The sequence below is a fragment of the Anguilla rostrata genome, chromosome 6, assembly GCF_018555375.3.
Source record: "Anguilla rostrata isolate EN2019 chromosome 6, ASM1855537v3, whole genome shotgun sequence".
NCBI classification, from domain to species: Eukaryota; Metazoa; Chordata; class Actinopteri; order Anguilliformes; family Anguillidae; genus Anguilla; species Anguilla rostrata.
The window spans coordinates 30096437-30122182 of record NC_057938.1 but is presented as its reverse complement, the minus strand read 5'-3'; the positions used below and the strand labels follow the sequence as shown (position 1 = coordinate 30122182).

Below are 25746 nucleotides of genomic sequence, written 5' to 3'. Positions count from 1 at the left end.
AAAAAGGTCTCTCACCAAGTATTCACTTAACCCATAATCAACAGTCGTGAACAAACGTGAAATACACGATGTAATCCCACTACAGACTGCGAGAGCTACTAGGAATATAGAGCTTTAAGCAAGCCTTTGCGCGACACAAACAGAACCAGTGTAGATACGCTACGCGCCGCGCTGCTTCGCCATGCTGCTTATGCGCCGCTTACGCTACGCGTGCGGTGGGTGCCCGGCGTTAGAATGGACTCCCGAACCTATACTTGGCTATAACTGGAAGTTTTCCATATGACCATTGAATGAATCTCATAGGCTGGACCAACAGCTCTTTGACTCTGAGAACTATATAAACTCGTGTATTGGACTTAATATCTTTGAAGACTGTACTTGTACCTCTTCCCGACTGGTCGTATTATTAAATTATATAAAGGAGCTCCTGACTCTGTCGTTTGTTAACTTTATCTTTAACACCATCATTTTTGTTAAGAAATTCCTACAGCTGTGAAAAATGCTGCTCACTGAACACTGAAATTTTTTGGGCTAAGATGGAACTGGGGAACGGCAGCATTCATTCTGTCTCTGTCTCTCTACGGAACCCAGATAAGATTTCATCATCATGTAAGTGTTACTGCTGAAAATATTTCTGTTATATACGTTATTTTTTAAATTGAGTGTCTTTAAATAGGTTAGTGGTAGTTTATAATGAGGATATTTTACACTAACGTTTGTTGGTTTGCTAAGTATTTTGTGTTTAATTCACCGGATGTGACCTCAACTGGAACATTGCCAAAACGTGTTGGATGGTTGAATGTTGTTTTAATGTCGTCCCATCCCCATACAAGAAAACATCACATACTGTGATTATTTTTAAAATATGCTTTATAATGGACAAAAAGCATTTTATTCATTTTTGGAGAGATTTTGGATATGTTTCAGGACCCCTAGATATTTTAAGCCACTGTACTGATGGAAAGCTTGTAATTCCCAATTGAAAATGATGCAACAGTGAGTCAAAACAGTTGATTCGTAGTGAAATACATGATTATGTTGTGATTTACAGCAATGCATAATTTAGACATTTTGGATAGATTTGGAGACACTGGGTACACTGCTTGCTTTTTGATTCATAGACCTTTAGTAGTTCTGCGTATCCACCCTTAGATTTGACACACTTGTGGTCAAGGAGTTTTTGATCCAGGACATGTATATTTTAACCTGTTGTATCTCTCAGTATTTCATTGCAAACTAAAAAAAGGTGCAAATTCATTTTAGATTTTTTGTCTAGACAATTGCATTTGTGGCACTTTATTTCTTCCAGAATTATGAATATAAACTAATCTGCACTAGTATTGTAAATTGTGGAAATGTCTTGCTTCATTTAAGCCATTTTTCAAGTCTTTGTGATGCTCATATCTGGAGTTACAAAGCTTTAAACAGGGTACCCCCTAAATGGGCAAGGATTGGCCAGATTTGGCATGTGCGCAAAGGGGTTAATGTCTTTAAACTTTGTAAAAGGATACTTACATTACATTACAGGCATTTGGCAGACGCTCTTATCCAGAGCGACGTACAACAAAGTGTATAACCATAACCAGGAACAAGTATGACGAAACCCCTAGACTTCAGGGTGATTTGATTGAGACTTTTACATTTGTAAGAGGGATTAATAAAGTGAACTACAAGAGATTCTTTAGGTTGAGTTCTGTTAGGAGAACGAGGGGGCATAAATGGAAATTGGCGAAAGGTATATTCTAGGAATGGGTACGAGTAATGGATGAATCGATAACTGGACAGATACGTTTGTTTTCTTTTCCCCACAAAGGGTATGCATGTGTACAACTGATGTGTTGGAACTTGGCTCCATTTATTAATTTAATGGATGTAAAAAAATAAGAATCACATTAAAATAGAGCATGCTCCATCAAATATGAATGGAATAAAACAAACATAGATTGCTTGCCAACTATTGAATTATATTAAACAGGCTAAGCTATAAATTTAGTCAATATATACTGTAACTAGATTACCTACTCTCCGCAGTCATTTATGGACATCAAGCTGACACTGCAATATGATATATTGTTACTGTTGCCTTGCTAGCCCTTACAAATATTTCAACTTTATTCAGAGTCAAGCCAATACACATTAATTATAAAACAGTGATCCAACTTTTTCAGGCGCTACATGACAGCCCAGTGTATATGGAAAAATAATGCACACATGCCAGCCTATCAGAATTGAGTATTCAGCCAAGCCATTGTATATTGGTTTTGTGGACACGCAACATTTGTGAGTTGAAAATGAAATTCTTTGTATCATATATGACAATGTGACAGTCTGTCTTTATTGACACTATAAATTGGCTAAGCATTAAAACTTTATTATGATTGAAAACTTGGGTATTGGTATGCTTTGTGTGTATTGTCTGTGTATTGTGCCAATGGCACCACACGGCCAAGATGCAGTCTAAAAATAGATTCTTCCCCAGACAAGCAACTGATTTGGAACCAAGCCCATTGAGATCACTCAATCTGTGAAATAACTGAAAATCAACATCACTAGTAAATTACACGCATTGGGAAGTATTTTTTCCACACAGAGTACGCACTGTGTGGAATATCTTGCAAGGGTATGTCGTACAGGCAGAAACTCTGGGGGTTTGAAGATCAGGCTTGATACGGTGCTAGATACTATCAAGTTTATAAGTAAGGTTAAGAAATTGGTACATTTTACTGGTAGGAATTTGGTGAGCATTGCTGGGCTGAATGGCCTGTGTAGCCTTGCTGTTTTGTTAACTAGTATTGCTACTTTCTCTCCTATACAGGTGCTTCCCCTGACACCAGTGTGTCCATGTTCAGCTGGCAAGTGAAGTCATATGGGCAGTGCAGGCCCACAACATATGTGGGGCTTTTTGACATCAATAGATGGTACCATGCACAAATGCCAGACTCTCTGAGGTAAGATGATGTCCCTTTGTCATCTATAGGCAATATATGTAGTGTTCTTTTTGTTTGTAGCATGCAGAGTGCATGCATACTACTTGCACGCTTTGACTGGTATGTATAGCTTCTCTAAAATGAGGCTTTTTGTTGTGCACACTGCCAATTTTGACTGTTGATCATAATTTGGGCAAAACTAATCCAGGCATGAAACAGTGATGACTCTGTTTCATAACTTTCTTAATGTTATAGTTTTCCCTGCCTATGAGGCGTTCTTTCAAAGGCTGCTCCCTCTTACACTTGTCACTCCATCACTTACTGTCTATTGTTTTTCCTTTCACTGAAGTTGGTGGTGCTCAGTACCTTTGTGTGCCAAGGTAAATAGGGGGTGGAAGGCCAGAGCAAACAGTGATTTGAAAATATTTAATTGTGAAACCAGAAATAATGCACTTAGTAGAGCAAACATCTCAATCAAGGCACAAGGATCTCCCCTTGCGTGAATATGCACAGCAAATGTCCTGTTATTCTGGTCATTACTTTTTGAGATGTGTCTGGCCTGTTGCTGATGCTAGAGGAAAGGTGGGTCACCAAAATCAATTGGTTTTTTCCTGCGAACATGAATGTGCACAGGAAATTTCATGGCAACTTGGGTATTACTTTTACAGATATGTCTCTCACGGATTAACAAACAGTCAGAAATCATTACATAACCATCTTGGTGTAGGTAGAGAACTTATTTTTCATGCATTATTATAAGATTTGATTAATTATTAACCACTCTTCGCAGTTAGCTAGCATTGATCGTGCAGCACAGCACATTACAGCTGTTAGGCAAGCTTTGCTGTTCATCAGACACTAGTAGAATTTCTAACTATTCGTTTTCTGAGAGTTTTTGATGTGTTACAAAAAACTGATTACTCTCAACTTACCTCGGTGAGACCAGACGGGTGGATACATGAAAGGTCTGGTAAACCAGTGAAAATTTAAATAGGAATAGCTGCAATGCCAATTCAAAATGTGAAAATGCAGTTTCTCTCATTGACCAAGAATACTTTGTAACGCCAGGGCAGTGGTCCCCAACCTTGGTCCTTGGCACCCCTGTGCTTGCTAGTTTTCATTCCAACCACTGTTAGAATAAAAATCAGTCTTCAAAAACAGTCTAACTGGTTTTGTATTTTTTATTTTAACAACCTCTTAATATTTGTTTAAAGCAGACTCTGCAGGACTTTTTAATTGAAAATGCTATAAAATATCCATGCTGAGTAGGATTGGGCCGGTTTCCAGTTTTGCCGGTCCGGTGTACGAGCTTAAACCAGTTTGATTTTATGCGAACCGACTGAACCGGCATTTGCCATTATGAGACGTTTTGGCAAATTAAAAAGTAGCCTACATCAGCAACTTGTGCCAACGGCGCTAAATCCAACTTGTATTGCATTAGTAATAAGCAATATGACAACGTGATTAACATAATATTATGTTTGTTTATAAACGGAGCCGCTAGTGTCTGAGTGCAAAAAAAAAAAAGAAGATTGACAGGCAATGCGCAATTTAGTGCCAAGGCCCTCCCAGTACTATGTTCCTGCAGTAGCGGTGGCTGCAGTTATGCTACTCCCGAAGCCGGCAACAAGGAGATCAAATTTCAGTAGACCAATCAAAGGTGGGTGAGGGGAAGACGATGCGCACGGTATGTTGTTTGCTAGAACGTTCATGTGTTTTTTGGGGTGACGAGACTAGACATGGCAGAGTTAGTGTCAAAGAAAATGTAAACTGCGCCAATATGGCAACATTTTGGATTCGAAGCTGACGAAAGAGGTGCCGCTACACTCTCATTCATGGGCTCTCATTATGTTCTGTTACGCCAATTTTGATCCAGGCTGCAAAAATGATCCGGGTGACACAATGACAGATAAAGCGATAAAGATTCTAAGACAACTCAGCAATTTCTCTGGTTTAATGGGTTATTTTCCAGCATTTTCCAAATGAGTGCACGTCATCTAACTTGCAAGTAGTTAGCTATCTCCCTGGATATGAATGAAATGTTTTAACGGAAAATAATAATAAATGCGATTTTATCCACGGAAACGGCTGTACAAAAAGGTAAAATAAATGTGGTCGCGATCGCCGACGTAGACGTCAGAAGGAAATGTCACTGACAAAATTTTTTAAAGTTTGCTGTCTTTGCAGTGGTTTGGGCTGGAAACGAGCTGTAAGAACGGAATAAGCCCCCAAAGTGAAGCACAACACTGCCTACTGATTGTAAATGAGATCGCTGTGAGGTTGCTTTCCAAAAAGGATTTCAGCTGCATGCTCCCATATTCCTGAAAATGCTGCAGCGGTGGCTAGCTAGCTATAAGAGCATACCGTCATATGAGTGCTGTGTGCGACGGCGATCGCGACCACAACATTTATTTTGCCTTTTTGTATACCCATTTCCGTGGATAAAATCACATTTATTAAATGTCAAAAACATTTAATTCATATCCAGGAAGATAGCCAACTACTTGCAAGTTAGATGACGTGTAGCCATTTACTAATACGATCGCATTTCAGGCTGGAAAATAACCCATTAAACCAGAGAAATTGCTGAGTTGTCTTAGAAACTTTATCGCCAAAGAATGTAGCAAGGCTGGCAGCGTCTGCATAGCAACGGACGCTGCGTCACAATGGTTTTAGAATATCATTACCTCACCTGGATCATTTTTGCAGCCCGGATCAAAATTGACGTAACCCTTCCACTCGGGAGCGGCTGAGTCACGTGCGACACCTAGTGGTAAAATTCGGTATTACCGATCCAGTATTTGCCTTAATGTCAAACCGGTTATAAAATGTTTTACATTGGCCCAGCCCTGATGCTGAGTCATATCTGTGATGCTTTGCCAAACTAGGTTGGTGAATTCCTTTTGCGTTTTTATAATGATGTTCATGTACCCTTTTACTGTGGAAGAGCACCAAACACAAGGACGACATCATCTGGAAACGGCAAAGATGCTCCTATGTCCCCAAACTGGACACTCCATACTTCCACTGTGAAATCCTGTCCATGAATACCAAGAACAGGAGGGAAGACAAGGCACACCCTTGGCGGAGTCCGACACCAACTTGAACAAGCTTGACTTGGTTCCAAGAATTCAAACACAGCTCTCTCTCAATGTGTACAGGGAACAAATGGCTTGTAATAGTGAATTGAGGATACTTGTCAGCCACGACACGCCAACAACGTTCATCGAACCTGGTCAACCCCTGGTGCTCTACTACTGAGGAGCTCTCCACCCCAACGACTTCTGCCTCAGAGATGGATTCTGATTCCCCAGACTGTTTTAGCTCAGCCATCTGAACAGATTTAGAAGTTCCGCAAAGTGTTCCTTCTACCTTCAGACAACGTCCCCATTTGTGGTCAGATTTTCACCGTCCTTGCTAAGAACAGCCTGGACAGTGTCTGCTTTCCCCTCATTAGATGCTTGAATTGTTTTCCAGAAACACTTTGGGGCCGTCCGAGAGTCCTTATCCAACGGCGCTCCAAACTCCCATATTCTGGCTTTTGCTTCTGCCACTGCCGCAGATGCAGCCTTTTTTGCCTGCCGGTACCTGTCAGCTAGCAGCTCTTGACCAAGGCTCCTAGCAGCTGCTTCCACAATAGAGTTTTTTAAAAGGATCCATCCTGACTCCATGTCCCCGACCTTCTCCGGGGTACAGGAGAAGCATTCTTGGAGGTGTGAATTGAAGTCCTTCAAGACACTTTTGCCAGGCATTCCCAGCAGACCCTAGCTACACGTTTGGGCCTACCTGGTCTGTCTGGCTGCTTCCTCTACCATCTGACCCAACTCACCACCAGATCGTGAAAAAGTGTCAGCCACATAAAGGCGGTGTTCCATTTTTTTTCCTTCTGACTACAACTATTGGAACCCATCCTCCTCCTCCTCCGGTTGGCTCAGGGGGTAGCTTTGTGATGCTTTTAGTCAACTTGCATGACTGAATACGGCTTGACAACGACATGTAGGATTACATTGCAGTCTTTTTTTAATTCATTTTGCATGCAACAAACTATTAAAGTTTATTTATTTGGGCTTTAATTTCCTCCTATGCAAAGGAAGACCCATGTGTCTTGGGTTTACTAGGCTTTGATTTTGCAAATGCGGGAGCCATTACGTTGTATCCTTCTGTTCAAATCTTTGTTACAACAGGATGTAGGATGTCGCCCCAGGATGCATGGGGCGACATAGCTCAGGAGGTAAGAGCAGATGTCTGGCAGTCGGAGGGTTGCCAGTTCGATCCCCACCCTGGGCGTGTCCCTGAGCAAGACACCTAACCCTTAACTGCTCTGGTGAATGAGAGGCATCAATTGTAAAGCGCTTTGGATAAAAGCGCTATATAAATGCCGTCCATTTACCAGTCAATTATAAAAGGGTTCCACTGTAATATTAAATATGTAGAGGCACACAACTCCTCACATGCAAATCCTGTGTTTGTCTTTGGAAAACATACTTAAGTAATATCATTTCCACTCATAAAGTGAACTACCACTTCAACAGTTTTCAGTTATCTTGTTTGTGTGTTTGTCTGTGCTTGCATGTGGTCAGAACTGGGGAGACCCTGCATAACTGTCCTTACCTGGCCGTGTGGTCCTTGGATTCTGTAGTTGAGATGACCTCTCCCTGCTCCCTGCTGGACATTGTGGTGCACGAGCGTAGCCTGAGCAGGGGTTTGCCATACACGTGCCCTCTACCTGAACAATTCTTCAACCCCACTACCTACAACTTTGGCAAGTTTCCTAACCCAGCGATTTTCCTTACAATAAAAGGGGTGGTGCCTAGTGTCTTAAGGGAAAATGGAACAGAGCCTTATTTAACTGATGCCACATTATGTGAATTTTTTGGATTTTACTGTAATGCTTTTGACCTTTGCAGATGCAACTTGCTTGCTGAATTCTGGAATCATGCATGTGACATGTTCCGGCTATCAGAAGGAGGTTGGTTTTGACCTGATGTCTGGAATAAGTTCTATTTATTTTTATTTATTTTGTGGTCTCTGAAAGTTTGAGAGTGTGAGTGATAACATAACATAATGATGAGAACAGGCCATTCAGCCCAACAATGCTTGCCATCTTCCTACCTCTAAAAGGGTACCTAGTGTTCACTGTTCTCTTGAAATGCCCCAGTGTTTCTGCCTCTGCTGCATGATTTGGGAAGCTATTCCACACAGCAATTGCTCTCTGTGTGAAGAAATCCAAAGAGTGTGTGTGTGCTCAAGCGTGCACATACCTCCACACCCAGAAACTAGCTGATGCGGTTTCCTGTGTTTTAGACATTGAGCTTCTTGAAGAAGTCTGTATCCAGCCTGAGCGAGACCATCCCCGATGGTTACGCTCGCTGCTTGATGTCAGGCCTCCTGTCCCCATGTCTGATGGATGGACAGCCTTCCATACTTTCCCAGGTACATGGGTGCTACATTAACATCTTGCTCTCATCATTCAAGTCTCTTTCTCAGTTTTTTTTTTCTCTCTCTCTCCTTTCCTCCACTTCCCCACAGCAGTACATAGTTTTATGGTAGCGTAAAATAATAATTGGTTCTTACAGCTATTTAAGCCATGCATTGTGCTTCCAAGATATGGCTTTTCACGTGCTGGTGTAATTTAATTCAGGCCCTTGGCTGCAAAGAATTGGGATTTTAGTGCCAGTAAAATATTTATTTTCTCTGCACTTTAAGCAATGTTTTTGCTACAGGGATTGAACCGATTTCAGTTCACAAAATTAAATTTATTTGAAAAATTAAAACCCAGGTCAGTGCATTTATATTTTTGGCTCTTGACGGGCACTGTTAACCAGTCTAGCAGCTTAATTTTTTCAGCATTTAACCCATTTATATATATTTGTATATTTCTTGAAGCAATTGAGGTCAAGTAATTTTCTTAAAGCTGTAGTTAGTAACTTTCTGAATTGTTGGCCCTGCCCACATAGAAAGTGACACCCATCCTCATCCCCCTCCCCCTTCATACAGCTTGTCATGAGTGTGCACTCGCTAGCCAATAGAGTACACAGACAAGTTTTAAAGATGATCATCACAGCTAACTCCCTGTTTTCAGGAAGGGCAACTTGATGCCGTCTTGTCCACTGCTGTGGAAACTAGCTCTCTGGGGCTCATCACTGGCTGCATCAGGCGCTGGACATCTGAAGGTGAGGGAGGGATTCCTGTGGAGTTCAGTTTTCATCCTTATCTTTCCATCTATCCATCCTATTTCATGTAGGGAACCTGTATTTTCAGATGGAACAAGTAAAGATGTAACCGAATGGTTACCATTGAAATTTAGACTTGAAGGGATGGTGAGTCTGAGAGGATGTTTTTGTTTCTCAGTAACCATTGAATTTTCTTTCCCATTTTACCCAGAGCAACCAGGGTCAGCAGTGAACCTGTGCTACATTTTAGAATGGGCCTGGAACAAGGTTGTGCTTGCCAAGGAAGAGCTTGATGGCATCTGTGAGTTCATCCGGCGTGACCCCACAAAGACGATGGGAATGAATGTACACTGTTCATAGTTCCCCCAGGTTCTTGAAAAACCTTGCTAAAGCTTGAGTTTACAGCTGCAACTAACAACAATATTTATAATCGATTAAGCTGGTGATAATTTTTTTTTTTTGATTATTAATCGATTAGTTGGTTTGCAGAATGTTTACTTTTGTTTATGTGAATATTCAAAAATATATTGAACAACTAAGACGATGAGAGTTATACAAAAACATGCAAATGTATGCTATAAAGCATCTGCATAAATGTTTTTATAAGATGCATATTGCAGCATGCATTTATAATGTTCAAAGACAAAAAAGTTATTTGAAGTCTGCAGTTTAAACTCAGCTCAACTGTTTAGATGAATAATGAAGATAAAAACATAAAACAAAAAATGTTAATGGGCTTTGCTACATTAAATGGCTTCAACACATCAAATGGTTTCAGCAAGAGGCCAATGCTGGACTATGAACGTAGAGTGGTTCCACAGCATTTCAAAGCAGAAACGTTAGCATGTCCGCAAGCTCTGAGCTAAGGCTGGCTCAATTTTTAAAAATCTACAAATGGTTTGTTTTAGCGGCCGTGTGTCCATGCTTTCACCAATTAGGATCCTATTGATTCAAACTTAGTCTTTAATGTGGTCAGTTAGAACACTTTTCTTATGTAAATTGTTTGCAGTATACTACAATGTGAATATGGGACTTTTATTCTTTGTGGCATGCATAGCTATTTCTGACATAATGTGGCTTACAGTAAAAGGGCAAATAATCCCTCTAACCACAAAGAGCACCTAAATAATAAAAAATAACAACTTAAAAAAATTGAAATTCTGGGATTGCAATTGTGGTTGGAACAAAAAACTGTATATGCCGTGGTACCCATTTAGGACTCAGGTTAAGAAACATTGCTTTAGGTAACAGTTGCCGATGTAAAGACAAAATACTGATCACTATCACTACATCACTACTATAATAAATGGACATTGGGGATGCACTAAGAAGAATAAAAGGGAAATTGAACTGATACAATATATAAACATCTAGACAGTTTTCCATTAATGGGATGGTGCATCAGTAGGGAGGGACAGAAACAGTCCAGTTTTGTCAACGTCATCACTTAGTTGTTGCAGCCCTACTTGAGTTTCTTGAAAATTCAAGGCTTTTTTCCAATTTTCCCTGCTGTCAAAATTGATGCATTAAATGCAACAAAAAATCAAATTTTTGTGTCAGGACAAAAGAAACATGCCTTGAATACTTTATACTGGGGTAAATGAAATAAGTAAATGGAATGGAAATAAGCAAGGTCTTTGGAAACATTACAGACATTTCTCTTGTATATCCTTTAGTTCCCATATAACTATAATGTTGGCCTCCAGTAATATAACAATATTAATCGAAAATTAAAAACATTTTCAATGACTGTATCAAAATTCTCAGCAGTGCCACTGCCAGAGGCTGGATGTACAGATGAGTGAGAGAGATTATGCCTGACTTTAACAAACAAAATTGCTAAGCTAACATCCCTTTTCACAATAATGCAGACTATGAGTAAATGGAGCTGGAAAATCTATATATACACACACAGTTGAGGCCAAAAGTTTACATACACCTGGGCTAAAGACATTCAGACTAAATTTTTCACAACTTCACACATTTCATGTTACCATACATTTCCTTTAAGTCAATTAGGTTATCTACTTTATTTCCGTAAGAGGTCATTTCTAAATAATAGCTAAGAGACAGATTTATTTCAGCTTTTATGTACTACATCAGATTTGCAGTGGGTCAAAAGTTACATACACTTTGTTAGTATTTGGTAGCATTGCCTTTTAATTGCTTAACTTGAATAAAACGCTTGGGGTAGGCTTCCACAAGCTTCTCACAATACTTTGCTGTAACGCAATTAGGTTTGTGGGCCTCCTTTTTCAGTCACACTTTTTCAGTTCAGTCCACAAATTTTCTATGGGATTCAGGTCAGGGATTTGTGATGGCCACTCAGATACTTTCACTTTGTTGTCTTTAAGCCATTTTGTTACAACTTTGGAGGTATGCTTAGGATCATTGTCCAGCTGGAAGACCCAGTTGCAACCAAGTTTTAACTTTCTAACTGATGTCTTGAGGTGTTGCTTCAGTATTTTTAGATAATCCTCCTTCCTCATGATGCCATCTATTTTCGGGAGTGCACCAGTCCCTTTTCTAGCAAATCACCCGCACAACATGATGCTGCCACCCCCATGCTTCGCAGCTCGGATGGCGTTCTTCAGATTAAAAGCCTCTCACTTTTTCCTCCATAAGACAGACTGATGGCAGCATTAAGGTAGGGCCCTATAGTTTCTGTGATAACAGAATCGTGGAATTTAGAATTTAAAAAAGCTATAATACAGATTCCATAGGGCCCTACATTAAGTCAGTGTTAAAGGCTGATTGGAGATTTGAAAATATGACTACGTAATGTGAATGTTGTTATAAATAAGTCATTTATTCAACACACATTTAAAAAAGTCAACAACTATTTACAGCATAGCAGAGTCTTACAAAGAATCTGACAACAATGTACAGTCTTGGAATGCTGTGTTTTCAACAACAACAAAATAAATTAAGTTAAATTAAATTAAAATAAATAATATCAAAGTTTTTGCACTCTACAGAAAACTTGAAAAAAGTCCTGATTGGCTACTGATTCTTACAGCCTTGGAATGCTAGGCACATTTCAACAACAACAAAAGAAATTAAATTAAAATAAATAATATCAAGGTTTTTGCACTCTACAAAAAACTTGTATTCTAGTCCTGTTTGGCTACTGAATCTAACAACAAGCCTTGGAATGCTGGGCATAAACATTTAAAAATCTGTATAAGGTTTTTTGGCTTTTACAGTAGGCTACCTTTCCTCCTTGACATTATCCCTAAATAGCACCAAGGAAGTATCTGTGTTACTGACTGTTTGGCTAGCTAGCTAAGTTAGCTACATGACCACGTTGTCATAAAAAATTTTTCCAACCGTGAAAACTGCCTGACTTGTTTACATTTTGGACAGATGTGGATCCTGAGTAAATCTATCGTTGTTTCCGTCGCAGCACTTTAGACACAAGCAATATCGAAAAAATCCTGAAATTTCTTCTTACCGTGAAGAGTGCCTGACCCTCAACCATAGGGTTTTTTCCCCAAAGATGGTATTTCTAGATATAGCCTAATTTTGCCGCTGTGTTAACACATTTTTACGGGTTGCTGGTCAGGCACTCTTCACTGTAAAAAGTGTTTTTTTCCGATATTACTTGTCGAAAGTGCTGGGACGGAAACAACGATGGATTTACTCTATAGCCACATATGTCCAAAATGTAAACAAGTCAGGCAGTTTTCACGGTTGGAAAATTTTTATGACAACGTTGTTGTGCACATCAATGTCATCAAGCTACCGTTATTAATAAACAAGTGAAGTCGTTGGCGATTAATAAGTCATGTAATGTTACAATATATCGAACGTTACATTCATGCTACTAGTTTAACGTTACCTACACACACTGCTTAAGTTAATATAAAAAGAATGTACTTACCAACGAGATGAAGTGATAACGCAGTTTGTAACGAGGTTAGCTAGCCTACTAAATAAGAAATGGTGGCTTGCTAGGTAACGTTAGCTTGTAATAGTTGGAAGTGTCAAGTGTTGAATGCAGAGACTGCAAAAAGGTTGAATGTCACTCTACGCACAATGAGGGTAAAGAACACTGATCTCAGACCTCCTGTTTTCCTACTGCGTTCATGTTTTAACCTACAGATGTCGCTGGTGAGCTTTTCAGCCGAGCCGCCCCACTGTAACTGTAAACTGTTTAAAAACATCTTAAAAATACATTCAAAAAAATAAAAAAATAAAAATAAATTTCCCCGATGGGTCAACTTAGGCCCGGCGGGCCGCCGAGCTTGCAATACACTGGCGGAAACCCTGTTCCAGACTGTTTAAAGAGACAGTCATCTTGGTGTATGTAAACTTTTGACCCACTGGAATTCTGATATAGTGAATTAAAGCTGAAATAAATCTCTCTTCGATTGTTTTAAAATTACCTCTGATGTGAACAAATTAGATGCCCTAATTGACTTGCCAAAAGAAATGTATGGTAACATGAAATGTGCAGAGTTGTGAAAAATTGAGTTTGAATGTCTTTTGCCTTGGTGTATGTAAACTGTTGGTCTCAAATGTATGTGTGTATATGTGTGTGTGTGTATATATATATATATATATATATATATATATATATATATATATATATATATAATGTATGTGAAGAAATAGAGGTTTTTTGATCAAGACTCTGTAACTGTTACAAGATATGATATAATCAGTAGGTTATGGGGAGGAAAAAATCTAATCAAATCATGCCCTCAAGATCAAAAGTCAAATTTTACTGTTGATTATGAGAATCATTACACCCCAGCTAACTACATTGTTGAACTTGTAGTACCCTAAAAGCCAGATTAGCTGAATTACCTTGCTGTTATGGTCTACCTTTAAATTGTGTCTATTTGTCCATTCAAATGCCTATACATTTTCTGCTACTCTATTTTCCTTCTTGAAGAGTACTTTGAGCATATTTTATATAAAAGACTTTGTAAAGTTAGAATGTGCTGAATGAGCCCCATATGTTTTTCTGCTTTCTGTGCCTTCCAGGTGCCCCCCTGTTTGACAGCTCCATCAACTTCACAGACCCTCAGACCCTTCAGCTGCTGCAGCACAGCCAGCGCCTGTTGGGTAACCTCAGCACAGTCTTCCACTGCCTGTTGAATGAAGCTCACGAGCTCACACAGAAAGGTACAACCAAATCCATTTGCTGCATAGACACATTTAGGTCTACGTAACAGTTTCGATAACTTGATTGATAAACTTAACTCAACAGCAACAAAAACCAGTACTTAGTACACTTGACTCTTGGGCAAGGCTTTGGAAAGCTAAAACATTGTTTTTGTTCCTAGTATAGTGTACTGACGATTTGAATCCTAAACCAGTTCTTATTTTAGATTTTTGTAATGAAATGTGAATGGTCTGTCTGCAAAGGTGTAGCACTAAACTATCAATTTTACAAGCAATCTAGTGGAAATCAAAAGGCGGAGCTTGCCAGCTAGACATGTGAGTGCGAGGCCTTGTGCAAAGCCCTTCCTGAAAAGCTTTATACTTTTGTTCATTTTGTTAGAACTGGTATATGATCATATGGCAATAGGCGACAGCTGCACCACATAATAATAATCTACCAGTAGCTTCAGGCAACCAGCAGGTAACCAACTTCCTTTTTATTACTACAGTAGAGTAATAATACAATTTTGATCACTTGATGAATGTTCTTCTGGAAACTATGGGCTGACCAGTAACTACACATACAGTGCCTTCCGTAATGTTTGGGACAACATTATGAAGGGCATAACATTTTATATATTTCTTTGATTTGGCTCTGTACTCCACAACTTCGTTGTTTTTTTGTAATAAAATAATCCACCAGTGGCTAAAGTGCATATTCTTAGCTCTTTTTAAATGATATTTTTTATACTTTTTTGGTTTCACCATGTGGAACTTACAGCACTTTTTATAAAGTATAGTCCCACAGTTCAGGGCACCACCTACTAAAGTTATGTAAATGAAGTTAGTCATGTTTAGTACTTTGTTGCATATCCTTTGTATGCAGTGACTTACGTCTGTGATGCATAGACATCACCTGGTGCTGAGTATCTACTCTGTTGATGCTCTGCCAGGCCTATACTATAGCAATCTTCAACTCCTGCTTGTTTCGGGGGCTAATTTGCTTTTCTCTTCAGCATTTGAAATGCATGTTCAGTTGCATTCAGATCAGGTGACTGACTTGACTAAAACATTTTCCAGTTTGTAGCTTTGAAAAACTCCTTTGTTGCTTTCATAATATGTTTAGGATCATTGTGTTGCTGAAGGACGAAGGGCCATCAGATGAGTTTGGAGGCATTTGTTTGAACTTGAGCAGATAAGATGTTTCAGTACACTTCAGAATTAATTCTCCTGCTGCTGTCAGCAGTTACATCATCAAGGATGACAAGTGAGCCAGTCAGTACCTGTGGCAACCATATATGACCAAAACATAAAATCCCCACCACCATGTTTCACAGATGAGGTGGTATGCTTTGGATATCGAACAGTTCCTTTTGGCCTCCACACTTTTCTCTTGTCATCACTGCGATACAAGTGAATCTTGTGCCATCTTTACACTGCTATATGGGTTAAGAATCATGGATCAGAACTGGGAAAAATGAAACTATTACCAGTTTGCACTGTACACCCAGTATTTCCTCTTTACACTTCTCAGAAGAACCGGCTTTGATTCTATAATTATCCTAAAGCATATATATGTCCTCTTCATCTTTTTTATTTTTGAGGTAACTTGTCGTTTTGTTTGCCTTATTTCCCTAGCTTTCTGTCCTTACACGATCATTTGGTAAACATTTGAATCACAGACTGTAACATCAATTTAATAATTTCCCTTTCCCGCTGATATATTTAATAATGGTCTGATCTAATGGTCTGACATCTTGCAGTGTAGCCTCTGTAGTTCTGTTTGTGAAAGTCTTCTGTGAACAGTAGTCACTGACACATCTACGCCTGCCTCCTTAAGAGTGTTAACAGTTTGTTGGACAGGTGTTTTAGGGGTTTTTCTTCATTATGGTGAGAATTCTTTAGTCATCAGGTGTGGAGGTCTTTCTTGGCCTACCAGACCGTTTGTGATTACTGAGCTCACCAGTGCTGTCTTTCTTCTGTAGGGGACATAGGTAAAAATTTTAGTTATAATTGGTCTCATAAAATTATCATCATATAATTTAGAATTTTATTTAATATTTTAAATTACAAATATTGATGGTTAACTTTATTAGATTGTCAAATATTGTAATTTTGATTATGAATCAAATTAACTAATATTAACAGTCTAATGCACTACATAGGAAAATTATATGGACACCCCTTCTTATTAGTTTGGGTACTTCAGCCACACCCATTCCTCACATGTGCATAAAATCAAGCATATAACCACACAATCTCTGTAGACAAATATTGGCAGTAGAATGGGTCTTACCTAAGAGCTCAGTGACTTTCAACATGACACTGTCCTAGGATACCACGTTTCCAGTCAGTTCATCAAATTTCTGCCCTCCTAGAGCTGCCCAGTCAACTGTAAGTTGAAACATCTAGGAACAAAATAGCTCAGCCGCAAAGCGGTATGCCACACAAGCTTACAGAACGGGACTGACGAGTACTGAAAGTGTGTAGTGTGTAAAAATAGTCTGTCCTCGGGTGCAACTCTCACTACCAATTTCCAGACTGCCTCTACAAGCAAAATCAGCACAATAACTGTTTGGTGATAGCTTCTTGAAATGGGTTTCCATGGCCAAGCAGCTGTACACAAGCCTGAGATCACCATGCGCAGTACCATACGTCAGCTGGATTGGTGTAAAGCACACCACCTCTGGACTCTTGAGCAGTGGAAACACGTTCTCTGGAGGGCTGAATCACGCTTCACTATCTGTTGTCTGACGGACAAATCTGGGTTTGGTGAACGCCTGGAGAACAACACCTGCTCGAATGCATAGTGCCAACTGTAAAGTTTGGTGGAGGAGGAATAATGGTCTGGGGCTGTGATCTATTCTGGAGGGATGGAACACCATTCTTCCAAAATATATTCCCTCATTTGGTGTTTTGATGGTGGTGCAGAGTGCCGTCTAACACGTTGGTCGAAAATCTCCCATATGTGTTCAGTTGGGTTGCGATCTGGTGACTGCAAAGGCCATAGCATATAATTCACATCATTTTCATACTCATCAAACTTCTCGGTGCCTGTGGATGGGGGAATTGTTATCCTGGAAGAGACCACACCCATCAGGATAGAAATGTTTCATCATAGGGTAAAGGTGATCACTCAGAGGCAAAAGTCATTGCAAATTAATAAAAAGTTATTCTAAGAGGACAAGTGGACCCAAACCATGCCAGGAAAATGCCCCCCACATTCTGTAACATTCTGTGTTTAAAAATGCTGCTATTTCTACAAATCAAGAAAAAATGTCTTTGTCCCAAACATTATGGACGGCACTGTATACTGGCAAATACACACCGTGACAAACGATGTAAGAAAGGGCACATTTAATAATCATCATTGTCATAATGTATGTGTCAAAATGGAAAAATTATTTTTGAAGAAATTGCAGCGTAAACCCTGAACATGTGCAAAAGTATTAGGCTGGTATGAGGTTGGACTGGCTTGTCGCTTAGAAGTAAAATTCAAACAGCATTTCAGTGTATCCACTGGAATTCAGAAATAACATGTAGCCTAAGTGTTTTGGTAAATAGCTTCAGCCGGTCAAATATTTAAAGCTTTTGTTCAAACATTTCATTACCTGAAGGTTTTATTGCTTTTTTATGTGCCAGATTTATACCAGACAGATTCCTTTCTGGCTTCTAGGTAACACTAGCAGACAGCAACGCATGTTTTTGGTGCCCAAAGAGTCTGTGTGTTGTTCCAAGTGTCCCGCTTAAACAACACAAAGGAAAAGCGAGTTTGTTTCAAAGATGCATTTCAATGTAAGCTCTGATTAAAAAGATACTGTTTTTTTAACGCAAAAAACAGACAGTGTTACTTGTCAACGTTCATTAAACAGTGTTTTTTAGGAATTGGGCCAAAGTTAGTGTCTATGTTTTAGAACTCAGGGAGGCTCCTTATGGCTGCTCATGGATGCGCCACACCCATGGCACCCCCACTAATTCATCTTTTGTCAATGACAGTTTTCCTTTAGTACTACACAAAGTTAATAATTTATTCCAGTGTGGTGGAAGTTAACTTGGCTGTACTTTGCCTCACAGGGTTGGTGGGTCTGATCAACAAGAATGTGGTGTCCAGCCTGATCTCTCAGTATGCCCAAGTTGTGCTGTGGTTCTGCCGGACTGGCCTTCTGCCCGAAGGGTCTGGTAAGCACTTGTCTTCTGTCATCATCATCACATTTATAATGGTTTTCCTCGATGCTATGGTTTTATGCTAATGTGTTGCTAATGTGTTCTTGTACATTGTGGTTACTAGAGTTGTGCCGATATACGATAGATTATGGAATCGGCGATCATCAAGAGGGATTGGTCATCTGTACTCCTAGAGCCGATTTTTTTGACCATAAAAAAGAATATGTGTGTGTGTGTGTGTGTATATATATATATATATATATATATATACACGTGTGTGTATATATATGTATATGTTTGTATATATATGTGTATACATATATATGTGTGTATATATGTATATGAATGTACATATACATGTATGTAATACAGTACGATACATATATAACGTGAACTGCACACTCAAAAAGAAGAAAAAGGAGACTTCATGACATAAAAGGCTTATATTGTTTAATTGCAAGTTAGGATGTGAATGACACGTTTTGTTCTGCGCAAGTACAAGGCCTATACGTAATAAGATTTTCGATCTGATATACAATCCATAATGTCTCTGTGAGCAAAAAATATCAGGTGACCGCAGTGGCAGCCAGTTCATTAAATAATAACCCATATGCCAAAATGAAATCTTGTACCATGTTCTCCCAAGTAAGATTATTTGCCTTGCATTTTGCAAGTGGAAAAAAAACTTATTTGCTCCCCTGTCTAATTTATATAATAATGTAAGACTTAACCCCTTAGCGCACATGCCAAATCTTGCCAATCCTTGCCCATTTAGGGGGTACCCTATTTAAAATGGCTTAAATGAAGCAAGACGTTTGTACAATTTACAGTACTAACTTAGATTAGTTGATATTCATAATTTTGGAAGAAATAAAGTGCCACAAATGCAATTGTCTAGACAAAAAATCAAAAATGAATTTGCACTTTTTTAGTTTGCAATGAAATACTGAGAGATTGCATATATACAGCAGGTTAAACTATACATGTGCTGGATTAAAATCTTCTTGACAAGTTCATAAAATCTAAGGGTGAATATGTAGAACTACTATAGATGTATGAAACAAAAACTAAGCAGTGTACCCAGCGTCTCCAAATCTATCCAAAATGTCTAAATTATGCATTGCTGTAAATCTCAACATTCACATATTTCACTGCAAATCAACCGTTTTGTCTCAAGAAACTCATTATTGCATCTTTTTCAAATGAGAATTATAAGCTTTCCATCAGTACAGTAGTCTAATTATATCTAGGGCTTCAGAAACATCCAAAACCTCTCCAAAAATGAATACAATGCTTTTTGTCCATTATAAAGCATATAAATGAGCCCCTTGTGAAGGTTTAAGATGAAATGTTGCTATCAGATTAAAAAATAATGCAAAAATATTGTCACACAATGCGGTACAATACCTAAATGTGTAATAATTAACTCTTGCATGTATTTCTGTACTAGGGTTGTGTTGGTTTCCGGTTTTGCCAGTCCGGTCTGGTGTACGAGCTTAAACCGGTTTGATTTTATGCGAGCCGACTGAACCGACATTTGTCATTATGAGACGTTCTGGCAAATTAAAAAGTAGCCTACATCAGCAACCTGTGCCGACGGCACTAAATCCAACTTGTATTTCATTAGTAATAAGCAATATGACAACGTGATTAGCATAATATTATGTTTGTTTATAAACGGAGCCACTAGTGTCTGAGTGCAAAAAAAGAAAAAAAGATTGACAGGCCGTGCGCAATTTAGTGCCGAGGCCGGCAACAAGGAGATCAAATTTCATTATACAACAGCTTGGCTGAATACTCGATTCTGATTGGTCCAAGGTGGGCATTATTTCTCAGTAAAGGGACACCTCTGCCTTTTAATAGTTCTAAAATCAATGTGCTACAAAAACCCAGCATTCTAAAGCAGTTTAAACAGCAACATTATTCTTTTGCTTTTGAATTGTTGTTACATCCCCTCCCATTTTCAATGTCCAATTTCACAATTGATGGCAACGTTGAATCACATTTCTAGTTAATGTTGCTAGCCTTACAAATCGAAATCGTCCCTTATTTGGACAGTAGAATAGGCGTTCCGCATTTAAGTCATGGCTACGGACGCATTTTCATCTGTATGTTTGTGAACGATTGCGTTTATAGTAACCGCTGTTTTGAATACAATTCAATAGTTAGCTAGCTAGCTAGCAGGGATAACAAGCATGCCGTGAGACCATTCTGACCTAAAACCAAGAATTTTAATATTGGCTAGGTGACAAGTGACGGCGAACCTATCATAAAGCTAGCTGGCATTCAAAACCCGTTTCACAGGGTCTTAGAAAGACGTTATGTCTACACTGCGCAACCACACCATTTAAAAAGCAAGACAGGGCTAGGGAGATTAATTTGATTGACTTACGGTTTCATGCAGTTTTTTAAAAATTTAAAAATTGGTGCTAAGTGTAGGGTATAAAATGAGAAGGAACTATTTTTTTCTTGTTTTCATAGAACTACCAACCAGAGGTTTTGCATAACAACAGTCCAAACAGAACTACCAACCAGAGTTTTGCTTGACAACGGTAAAGCCGCTACACTCATTCATGGGCTCTCATTATGTTCCACTCGGGAACGGCTGAGTCACGTGCGACGCCTAGTGGTAAAATTTGGTATTACCGGTCCGGTCCGGTATTTGGCTTAATATCAAACCGGTTTGAAATTTTTTACATCAGCCCAACCCTACTCTGTACACTCATATGTTTTCTTGTATGGGGATGGGATGACATGAAAACAATTTTCAACCGTCCACCACGTTTTGGCAATGTTACAACTCTCACGTCATCACTGTTGCATGCTTCACAAAACTATTACACTCCTAACTAATGCTTACATTACAGTGTGAAATATCTACATTATATAATACCACTAACCACTCAATTTCAAAAATAATGTATGTAACCGAAGTATTTTGAGCAGTAATACTTACAAAGCAATGATGAAATCTTATCTATGTTCAGTAGATGGAGACAGAGACAGTAAATAAATGATACTGTTCTGTTCGCTTCTGTTTTGCTCCAGAAAACGATGTCAGCTAGGTCTGTCAGCAAACATATGGCTTAGCTATGCCCAGAAGTCCTCAATAATAATAATATTTTTTGAGAAATTACGAAAAATCGTTGACCATGTTTTGTTAGGAGCAACATCTTTTACTTCTACCACAGAGTGAATGCGTAAGTGAATGCGATGATAAGAAGATGATAGATGATAGAGCAACCAAATTTGGCAGGTGGGTTCCTATGGCCCCCCACTACTCAGGCACTAAAAATCACCTATGTCGGCCAGATGGTGGCGCTATAACAAAGGGTCATGCGTTAAAGGCCATAACTCCCACACCGTAAGTTCGATCAAGACAGAACTTCATCGACCTATGGATCTGAACGTGCTCTACAACTTTGCCATTGGGACCACCTATGTCCGCCATATTGTTCGCCCGCTATTTTGACTTTTTTATTAGTTGGGGTGCAGAAGAGCTGGAGCTCCAAATCTAAGTGTTACGACATCTAGTAAACTTCTTTACGGCAAGCGACATCCATGGCGACGCAAGTAATCCGACACTGTAGGGTCTAGTTTTTATCAGTGAGGGGAGGGTCTGAACGTCGGGAAAGCAATAGAAGACAGTGCCAGCCAGAATGCATGCTAGGCTACCAAAAGTTTTTTTAGTAAAAGCTTTTTGAGAGGATGTATAATTACTTTTCTTGAGCATGGATCCATTTGAAGACAGTATCGGGTGAGTTTGTTTACTCTCAGAATCTGTCATTATGCTGAGAAATAGCTAAACCATTTTATTGTTAGTATTTGAGTTTCTGTGCAAACGCGTGAAAACACGCTGGTATAATAAAACAATGACGGTAATACATATATAGTCTGCTTCGTTCCGTTGCTACCATAACATAACAGACTGTCTTGTGTCTACAGCTGCAGTTTCTCGCTGCAATGACTAATATTGAATATATGCAAAAGACGCAATTTATGCTGTACTCTGCCAATGTCTAAATAAATACTACGGTACTCTGAGCGTAGGAACCAGTTAGCATGGATGGCGAGTTGATATTTCGTTTTTTGCTACTAAAAGTTTGTTGGTAAAAGCTTTGAGAAGATGAATCATTACTTTTCTTTGGCATGGATCCATCGTATCTCGTATTCTCAATTTAATCTCTAAATTGACTGTAAGCTTATGGTTGTAACTAGTTAGCTGTTTCATAGGTGACTTACTTAATGCACTCGTCTTAACTATTGCTTGTATTTTTGCATAGCCTGCGTTGTTGCTGTTCTTGTTTGTGTTAGTGTTAATCAGTTTAACCTACAGGGTCCAAGTTGAACTATGCGGTTGTTCCCTGCACTTGGAACGGTACTTCTCTCTAGGGTTTTCGACACACTTGTTCCTGATCATGATTATACACTGGATAAGAGCGTCTGCCAAATGCCTGTAATGTAATGTAATATCCCGTAGCAACAAGATAAACTCGACATTAGCCCTAAAATATGCCAATACAGCAGTGAAAACGCTGCTCACTGAATAACGAAATAAACGAGACAATTAAAAAAAAAAAATTATTCTGTGTCATTCTACAGTCAATATCTGGGACTAAACATTGAATAAATATACAATCTTACCATTGGTTTTACGCGTAGATGTCCCTTTTGCGAATGAGTGGTCATATATTGTCTTGGACAATCCGTTTGTGAAATATAGGCTACACGCATTTGTGACGCCTGGGTCGGCTATCTTCAAAAATAGCTGTGCCTAATACCACACCTGTTGCTTACGGTGTTGTCACCCTTTTTAGTGCAATTTTGCTTGATTGACAATTCATTTATTCAGTAGGTGAGAGTATAAGCTTTCTAACGATGTATAACATGTCTGATTTTGCTTTTGGAATAGCGTTTTATAGGTCAGCGTAACCGAAAATTTCCTCATCTGCCAATGTCTAAATAAATAAAACGGTAGGCTGCCGTGCGCGCAGCACGCAGGTCGCGAGTTGATATTTCGTCTTTTGTTTCGTTTTTTCTCAATGTTGTATTTATTATTTGAAATGTGTATTTGTGTGTTATTATTCTATCTGTCTCTGAGGTGCTCTGAAATGTGCATTCTCTGCTAAGCTGAGCCATGGATTGGTATAGGTTTGTGTCTGATGTAGTGTTCCATGGTACACTGAAACTTCAGCACTTTTTCGGTACTTAAAAAAAAAAAAAAAGGAAAAAAAGAAACGGTTCGGTATTAGAATTTTCCGACGTTCGGTAGTTTTGCGTCAAATGTAAAAGCCAGGGAAAAGTGTCTCCCGCATTACCGATTGAGAGGATGAAAAGTGTAATTTGTCAGAATCTTCGCTAGATGGCAGTAGCAACTAAGGTTGGCAAGTAAGGTGACCTGCGCTTGTGCATTCTTCGTGGTTGATACAGTGCAAGCTTAGACTCGGTTCACTTCAGTAGCAATAGCTGTTCTAATTTGTAAATATTTTATTATAGGAAGATGCTGTATTGTTATTGAAATATGCTGTTTTTAGATATATTTGATGACAGATTCATAAGAGCACACAACGGATGGAGTAAACGGTAGAGAACTGCTTTGCTTATGATGGATGAACCAGATATCTGCATAGCTTCCCATTTCATACAAGCGTTTTTGGAAATGTTCATAATTTTCATTTGTAACTGTTCTCAATAATGTATTCTTGAATAAGAAGTTTTCAAAGAGTATAATATTTAATATTTATTACTCCTTTATATATAATGAAAACAATCAGGACTTGGTATTGTCCCCAGACTTTTGGTCCCCACAGTATCTTCACTTGATCTACTTGAGACGTTTAACCTCTTAAGGCACAAGCCAAATTTTGCCAATCCTTGCCCATTTAGGGGGTACCCTATTTAAAGCTTTTTAACTCCAGACGTGAACACCACAGAGACTTGAAAAATGGCTTAAATGAAGCAAGACATTTGTACAATTTACAATACTAACACAGATTAGTTTATATTCATAATTTTGGAAGAAATAAAGTGCCACAAATGCAATTGTTTTGACAAAAAATCCTAAATAAATTTGCACTTTTTAAGTTCGCAATGAAATACTGCGAGATTGAATATATGCAGGAGGTTAAACTATACATGTGCTAGGTCAAAAACTTCTTGACCACAAGTTCATAAAATCTAAGGGTGGATATGTAGAACTACTATAGATGTATGAAGCAAAAACTAAGCAGTGTACCCAGCATCTCCAAATCTAAATTATGCATTGCTGTAAATCATAACATATCCATGTATTTCACTACAAATCAACTGTTTTGACTCAAGAAAATCACTGTTGCATAATTTTCAAATGGGAATTACAAGCTTTCAGTCAGTACAGTGGTCTAAAATAGCTAGGTGTCCAGAAACATATCCAAAATCTCTCCAAAATTGAATAAAATGTTTTTTGTCCATTATAAAGCATATAAATGAGCCCCTTATGAGGGTTTAAGATGAAACATTGCTATCAGATTAAAAAAATAATGCGAAAACATTGTCACACAATGCGGTACAGTACCTAAATGTGTAATAATTAACTCGTGTGTATTTCTATACTCTGTACTCTCGTATGTTTTATTGTATGGGGATGAGACAACATGAAAACAATTTTCACCCGTCCACCACGTTTTGGCAGTGTTCCAGCTCTGACGTCATCACTGTTGCATGCTTCACAAAAACTATTACACTTCCGTCTAACGCTTACATTACAGTGTGAAATATTTACATTATAACACCACTAACCTATTTAAAAATACTCAATTTCAAAAAGAACGTATATAACCGAAATATTTTGAACGATAATACTTACATAGCAATGGTGAAATCTCCTCTATGTTCAGTAGATAGAGACAGAGAGACAGTATCAATTATATTGTTCTATTCGCTTCTGTTTTGCTCCAGAAAACGATGTCAGCTAGGTCTATCAGCAAACATATGGCTTAGCTATGTTCAGAAGTCCTCAATAATAATAGTATTTTCCAAGAAATTACGAAATATCCTTGAACATGTTTCGTTAGGTGCATCGTATTTGTCTGCTAACAGAGTGTGATTGCGTAAGTGAATGCTATGTTAAGAATATTTTCTGTTACGCTGACCTATAAAACGCTATTCCGAAAGCAGAATTAGACATGTTATACATCGTTAGAAAGCTTATACTCTCGCCTACCGAATAAATGAATTGTAAATCTAGTCAGACTGTACTAAAAAGGGCGACGACGCCGTAAACAACAGGTGTGGTGTTACGCACAGCTATTTTGGAAGATACCCAGGCGTCACAGATGCGCCTATATTTCCCAAACGGATTGTCCAAGACAATATATGACCACGCAGTCTCA

The 25746-nt window shown here is 38.7% G+C and overlaps 1 protein-coding gene across 3 annotated transcripts in view; it reads left to right on the top strand.

Moving 5' to 3' along the window:
• Positions 1–25746, top strand: part of ahctf1 (AT hook containing transcription factor 1) — a 224363-nt gene that overhangs the window by 77818 nt on the left and 120799 nt on the right. For all 3 annotated transcript variants that reach the window (XM_064341031.1, XM_064341029.1, XM_064341030.1), the window contains exons 9-16: positions 2816–2948; positions 7508–7689; positions 7835–7896; positions 8232–8360; positions 9010–9100; positions 9312–9401; positions 14093–14233; positions 18287–18391. In XM_064341031.1, coding sequence (XP_064197101.1) covers positions 2816–2948; positions 7508–7689; positions 7835–7896; positions 8232–8360; positions 9010–9100; positions 9312–9401; positions 14093–14233; positions 18287–18391 — 933 coding nt within the window. The remainder of the gene's footprint in view (positions 1–2815; positions 2949–7507; positions 7690–7834; positions 7897–8231; positions 8361–9009; positions 9101–9311; positions 9402–14092; positions 14234–18286; positions 18392–25746) is intronic.